Source organism: Lycorma delicatula, chromosome 7 (genome assembly GCF_047948215.1).
Source record: "Lycorma delicatula isolate Av1 chromosome 7, ASM4794821v1, whole genome shotgun sequence".
Taxonomy (NCBI): domain Eukaryota; kingdom Metazoa; phylum Arthropoda; class Insecta; order Hemiptera; family Fulgoridae; genus Lycorma; species Lycorma delicatula.
Genome location: NC_134461.1, coordinates 24,203,853 through 24,211,427, shown reverse-complemented (window position 1 = coordinate 24,211,427; position 7,575 = coordinate 24,203,853). Strand labels below are relative to the sequence as shown.

The following is a 7,575-nucleotide window of genomic DNA, read 5'->3' as shown; positions in this document are numbered from 1 at the left end:
TACAAGGCAATTACATTGAAACTGGTATTTTGTCAGTTAATATATTACAACACTATAATAATACATTAACAGAAAAAAACAAAAAACCAAATAATATAGGTTTGTTTATTTTATTTTATTATAATATTATTATTTTGTGTACCAATGTAACAGGAATGAAACAGTAATAGTTTACATAACAGTTATTATAATAATAATAATAATGATGATGATGATGATCATAGTACGGTAATGTAAAATAATATTCAAGTCTAGGAATTATATATAATAATAATAATTATTATTATAATACAGTTAACAGTTGTTTTTATATATTTATCAATAAAAATAACAATAGTCCAGTGTTATTTTTTATTAATATAAATCATCAATCTTTTGACATTAATTAATTCTCATACCTTCTATCTAGATCAATATACACATACACACTACTTATTATTTATTAATAACAGCATCATTTTTTTGAGCTTATTAAACAAGGAATTAGAGACAATCAATGAATAAAAATCGCAACAATTCAATAATCATCGATTTATATTTTGTTTTAAGTAATTTTATTTTGGCTTTGTACACATTAAGCTTCTTAATTTTTTTTGTAAATACATTATCGTATCAGCAATCGTAGTAATAATGGGAATTAATAATTTCAATAATTTATAACAAGGAAATATATATAATAATAATAGCTATAATAAAAAATATTCATAAATATAATATGAATATTCTTATCATTAAAGATCAATAACAAGTCTTTATTCCTTTTTTAGTTATTTTATTTAACACACCTTCGGATGAGAATATACTTTAAAATTACTAAAGATAAAGAAGATTCCATCCATTATTTTCATTATAAAAACACAATACACCAGATCATAAAACATCTTGTCCTGCAGTTGTAGTAGGTAGTTGTTATGGGTACATTTTATATATATATATATATATAATTATATAAAAAAAGAGGATAAATCCATTTCTGCTATTAACAGATTTTTTCTTAATTAATCTACACTACGATGAGACAGGACAATTATTATATTATGTGATATATTAACTGATCGATTACAACGATCACAATTTACTCTTTCTAATGATCTTTCTAACATCAATAATCATGAGATCAATCTTTATAGATCGTTTAAATCAAATTGTCAATTAATAGATTCCATTTCTGTAACAAAATGATTTTCCTCCTTCATTTTCTACTTTCATATAAATATGTCAACAGATTATCCTCAGAAGAAATACATAACTGTCAATTGAATTGTATTTCTTATATTATATAATATCAATCATTATTTAATTACAACCACTCCCACAATTATAAACCACTCCCATCATTTAATTATTAAAACATCGTCATATTATAAGCAGCAGAAAATTAAAACATTTACCATTACAATACATGTGACAGTAATAGTAGTAGTAGTAGTAGTAGTAGTAGTAGTAAGATTAATAGTATTATGTCATCTTCATCAAATTCATTTCATGTTTCATTATTCATGTAATCATATGTAACTGAACATTGCAAGATTTTTTTAAGATTATCTAACAGTGTTATATACGATACTAGAGTATTACATTATAATATCTCCACATAATAAAAAAAACCCAACAAAGAACATATAAGTATACACATCTCAGCATTCTAATAACAATTTCTATTGCCACAAATCACAAACAGTAATTAAGTCCCAATTTTTTTTCTTTATCGCAATCATTATCAATAACACACAAATAACATTAATCATATACCAGCCAAGTAATATAAATGTGTAGTATAATAATAAGTAATATTAAATAATATACAATCAATAAATTAACTAGTTAACTTTATAAAAAAAAGAAAGAAAAAGTAAAAGATGGAAGAGGCTATGCTATAATGTAACAGCAATTTATATATATATATATATATATATATATATATATACCTGTTCAACTATTATCACACAACTTTTTTTATAAACAAATACAGCAAAGTAAAAACAAAATACATTGTAACAATGATAATATATAATTCTTTTAAATAATTAATAATACAATAATACCATTTCAATCACAGTGGCATGAAGGAAATTATAAAATGAAAAATTAAATAAAAGAATAAAATAATACCTTTTCATTGCTCACATTGAAAAATTGTCCACCATGCAATTGTAAACGATTTTTGATGCTATTATGTAATAATTTAATTACTTTATTTTTTTAAATATTTCTCTTGTGACACAATTTTCACAATGAAAAAATTTGTCACACAAAACATGCTTAATAGTAATAATAATAATAATAATAATAAAAATAGTAATAATAATAATAATAATTCAACGTAACAGCTGACAAACAAAATAACAATGAAATCAAATAATGCGATTACAAGGCAGATAGAACTATCAATGAAGATAACATCCAAGATTTTTTATAAATATAATTATTATAATACATAAGCAAAAATAAAAGTAAAAATAAAAAGTATTACATGTTTATAATAATAATAATAATAATAATAATAATAATAATAATAATAATAATAATAGTAATAGTAATAATAATAGTCTATAACATAACACAATAATGTAAAATTTAATGAAATCGATTGAAAAAAAACCCAATATACCATAAATTAACTTTGCAATATTGTTAATTAATTACAAATGTTCAAAGAACTACTAGAATCATTTATATAACACAGCACCCCAAACTAATAATAAAATAATAATAAAAAGGCGTCTTGAAGAGCACACTTTCATTTCAAGGAACTAGCATCACAATGACTGCCGATTTATTAATTAAAATAATTTACTTTATCAAATCATTTTAACAGCATTATTTACTGAATGCACATAAACAAAAATTAAATGTATGTGTATAAAATATATTTGTATTATGAAAATTATATTTTAAAATTATACATACAGTCCCTAACCCATTAAAAACAACCAACATTTTATTATTAAATTATTTCATAGTAAATCACAAGCACATCCATTTTCTTCCTCTTATTTGTCTTTCAGTACTCAATTTCTTTATTTCTCACAAATCCTATGGAAAGAAAAAAAATATTAAGTAAAGGAATCGATAAACCATGAATTGCCAAACAAGTAAATAAATAATATAAATATTGTTAACGGTGGCGATATATAAACAATTATTTATACAATTACTTTATTCATTCAATTAAAAAAAAAGAACTCATGATCATAAATACGAAAAATACACAACACATATTAAAAATGAGTGTGGTATATTATTATATAAATATATACAGTTATTATTTCTTAAAGACAGAGATAAACGCTGAACGATAATAACAACAATACTCTGTCATTATAATTCTTCATAATAAAATATCAATACAAATCCCATTAATTATTTATATAAAATGACAATAAAAAAAATACATATTAACAGCTGTAGGAAAAGAAAGTAAGCAGTACACCAGGTCAAAATATCAAATTTTCATTAGTGGCAAAATTTTTTTATCTTCTCATCCATTTCATTATTGCACGATGCAAAATGGACTCTTCATGATAATGAAAAATATCATCAAAAGAGATCCTCAAAAAATTACCACAGTAATTGTTTTAATAGTAGAATAATAAAAAAAAAAAAACATACTGCGAGCAATTAACATTATGAAATATTATTACTAGCTTGTACCTGAAGACAGTATTAATACATCTGTTATAGTAATAAGAATAACAGATATTTTTAGTATGTATATATATATATATATATATATAAATATACATATACACACACACACACACACATACACACACATAAAAATATATTTAAAAACTCAGTTACAAATGTTAGTACCATTAAGTAATTAATAATAAACATATATAGTTGTTATTAGCACTGATGTAATAATTTTACACAGAATATCTTATCCCATCAGAAATAATTCATCTCTCAGAAATACTCAGTTTTCAATAATCTCAAATGATTTTTTTTTTTTTCAATAAATAAAAAAGACAAATCCTTACAAAGTAGTTATAATATTATCTTTTAAAAGAAGTCAATCGTTTGTGTTAGAAGAATTATGTCCGTCGTGGGAATCCTTTGTATTATCAACGATAGTAGCAGATTGTTTATTTGTTGTATTTGAATTATCATTTACTTTGCAAACGGTTTCATTTTTCGATTCTAATCCAGCAGCATTAGAAGTAGGAGCTGTGTTCGAATTTGATCCATCTAATTTCACATTTACATTCACATTATTGCCGGTGTTACCACCAGTGCCACCTCCACCTGCGAATACAGAAGACTTTATATAAAACTAAAAAAAAGTTAGAGTTATAATTTTATATCAAAACAAAAGGTGGAAAGGATAGAAAGTTCTCCATCCTCGCTTATTATAATCTTGACTCATCAAAATTACTGTTAATGAGATTTTCACTGACAGGAAAAATTATTCCTTATAATTTAATTTAATTAATTTTTCATAAAAATCTTCACGGTATAATTCACTAACATAAATCCAATTTTAGTAAATTTGGAAATTTTTTGGTTTTCATTTTAGTTATAAACAGAATATCATAAATAAAACATGTTTATATAATTCTGTCTTTGACAATATTCATGTTTCTTAATTTGAGCGATATAATTTTTTATCTTATGAACCTTCCACACTTAATATGTCTTCACAATAAAAGGGTATGGAGAAAAAATCCATCCATTAATTTTTTTCAATTGAAGTGCTCAGAAAATTTCTGGAGTACAAATTAAAATGAAATTTTAGGAAAGGCAAACGAATATTTATTATTAAGAATGGAGCAGTTGGCTGTGATAACGAATGAACATTGATTGAAAGAATTGGGATAACTGGCGCTTTACCATGTCATAATTTTGTCTTCAATGATGTCCTTCCCTGATATTTTATGATCCTTGATTTATGAAGTTCTGACTTAAAAATTGGGCTATAAAAAATTGTGCGCCAGTTGGGAGCCAAAGATGTTAACCAACGCACTTAAGGAAACTGTCTTGCTGCAGCGCATGAATTTTTGCAGCGTTATGAAAAGGAAGATGATTTGTACAATCACTATATTATCGGAAATGAAACCTGGGTTTTTTATTCAAACATCAAGACAAAGCAGCTGCTGATGTAATTTCAGCATTCATTATCTCCTAGCCCAAAGAAATTCAAATAAGAATGTTTGGTATAGAAGCTTATTGGCTACTGTTTTTTGGTGGAAAAAGTCTTGACTGTTGAATTAACTGGTACCAACTACTAAGAATGCAGATGCTTATTGTGAAACATAAAAAATTTTTAGAAGAAATGACATTAGATGTTTACTAACAGAATTGAGTTTTTGCCTGACAATACCAAGCTACACATGGCAAATCCAACAGCTAGGCGATTGGAAAAATTCTGTTGGGAAATCTTCACCCAACAACCCTGACTTAATACCAGCAATTACTCATTTTTTTCTTCTTTACCTTAAATGGTGCTTGCATCAGAAAGGTTTGAAAATGATAGTGAACTGAAAAATGGCATTACTATGTGGTTTAAGTCATTGGTGTGGTGAAATTTCTTGAAAAGGTTATGAAGAAACTTCTGAAATACTATGAAAAAATTTTTTAACGAATTTCCAAAGAATTTGGAAATAGCTACTAATACCCTGGTTATGTTTATATAAATATATATAAGATTTTTTTTGTCTGCTTTAACATATTTTATGAAACTTGGTTGGTGAGGTGATGTAAACCTATTGATTTTAGTAAAACTATTGAGGTTTTAGTAAACCTATTGTAGTAAAACTATTGAGTTAAGTAGATGATTTAATTCATCTGAAAAACCTTTTTTTGTGCTCTTAACTGTGCGGTACCGCACATATTTTTCAGATGAATTAAATCATCTACTTAACTCATACTTTCATGAAAACTACCGGCCCATTTAAGTATAAATCCAATACCAAAGATTGCAGAAGTATAGTTTTACTGAAAGTACATTTTATAAAATCTTTTTCTAAAATATTTTTACTACTTTTTTTAATTTTAAATATTAAGCTAAATTATTTTGCAGGTTTTGTCTGTATTATTGTTATAATTTAAAAAATAATGTTTATACATTTTAAAATAATCAGCTTAATTAATATTTGATGTGTACTTAAATGAAGCTGTAGTTTTCAGGAAAACATTAATCAAGTACATGATTTAATTAAGAGGCGACAGGTATCAGAGAAGATCCCTGTACTTTTCTTTGAAAGGTTGGTAAAAAAAAAACAAGAAAACGAACACAATTTCATAAAAAAAAAGTTAATTTCACCTGTAGTACTTCAGTTTTGAAGGGGATTAGAAAAAAAATCAGTTTTGACGTTTTTTAATCATATAGTACTAACATAAAATCGAATACAAAAAGAACAATAAAAGCAACATTATTTTCAAAAATCATTAGCTGTACAACATCTTTTTCTCATAACTAAAACTGGAAATCCATCCTTCCGATGCACTTACTGCCTTAGAGTTATATATACAATGCATTCTGAAAATCACTGCAGTATGCTTTAGAATTATGTGGTGCATTCAGTTCTTTTGGTGTTAGGTTGGTTGTCCTGTGCGTTCGTTGGACACTGCTCAGTAATAAACAAAGACGTCAGTTGCTGAGTTGTGATTGAACATGCTTCGTTTCATTTATCAGAATCAATAGTTGTGAGAAACATAATGGCTCTTTCAGTAGAGAAATGCATTTTTCTCGTTGAACACGTCTCTCGTGAAGGTGACAAAGTATACTGATTTAGTGAAGCACAAGTTTTCTGAAAAGTTTACAAATACTCCTCCTGTCCTCATGGCAATGCAGTTCAAATTCTTATCAAAAAATTTTGAGCAACAGGCTCTGTTAAAAACGCTGATTAAAGTGGAAGACCACCCACACAAAATGAACAGAAGCAGCTTGATATTTTGGATGCTATGGCCAAAAAGTCCATCTATATCAATGCATAAGTTAGCACAGAAGCAAGCTATCAGACTTGCTACTGTATGTAAAGTTGTAAGAAAAGAAATTAAAATTTTTGCCCAAACAAAATAACGTGTATTTAAGAACTAAAACCTAAAGATCACGCCAGAAGACTAAATTATTGTCAATGGTTTAAACGTTTTATTGACCAAAATTCCATAAATATCCTCGATATTACATTTTTTACAAGTCAAGTGTTGTTTCATCTGATAGGGTACAAAAATTCACAAAATACACAATTGTGGTCGAAAACTAACCCCCATGATTACACAATCTTTACATGAAGCGATGATTGGAGTCTGGGTTCGTGTGAGTAGAACATATATCGTGGATCCAGTCTTTTTTAAAAATACATTTTGATTGTGATCATTACTGTGCTGTTTTAACTAAATTCATTAGTCAGTTAACAGAAGTGGAAATCAATTGCAGTTGGTTCCAACAAGATAGCGTCACAGCTAGCAGGTCAATGACTTTTTTATGATACGTCTTTGGTAAACAAATAATTTTGAGGAGTTGTAAAATTGCCCGATCTGACTCCCTTAGATTACTGTCTACAGGGGAGCAGTGAAACAAGCAATGTATTGCAACAGACCACGCATTATTGACTAATTAAAAACCAC

At 26.4% G+C, this 7,575-nt stretch overlaps 1 protein-coding gene across 9 annotated transcripts in view; it reads right to left on the bottom strand.

Moving 5' to 3' along the window:
* Positions 1 to 244: 244 nt before the first annotated feature.
* The window catches only part of LOC142328426 (uncharacterized), a 225,623-nt gene continuing 218,292 nt past the window's right edge, over positions 245 to 7,575 (bottom strand). For 7 of the 9 annotated variants that reach the window (XM_075372155.1, XM_075372160.1, XM_075372161.1 and 4 more), the window contains 2 exons: positions 3,987 to 4,251; positions 245 to 3,036 (listed from right to left, as the gene is read on the bottom strand). In XM_075372155.1, coding sequence (XP_075228270.1) covers positions 4,019 to 4,251 — 233 coding nt within the window. In that variant the 3' untranslated portion in view covers positions 245 to 3,036; positions 3,987 to 4,018. Of the gene's footprint in view, positions 3,037 to 3,816; positions 4,252 to 7,575 lie in introns of all 9 variants that reach the window. The other 2 variants (XR_012757269.1, XM_075372162.1) reach the window with 2 other exon arrangements.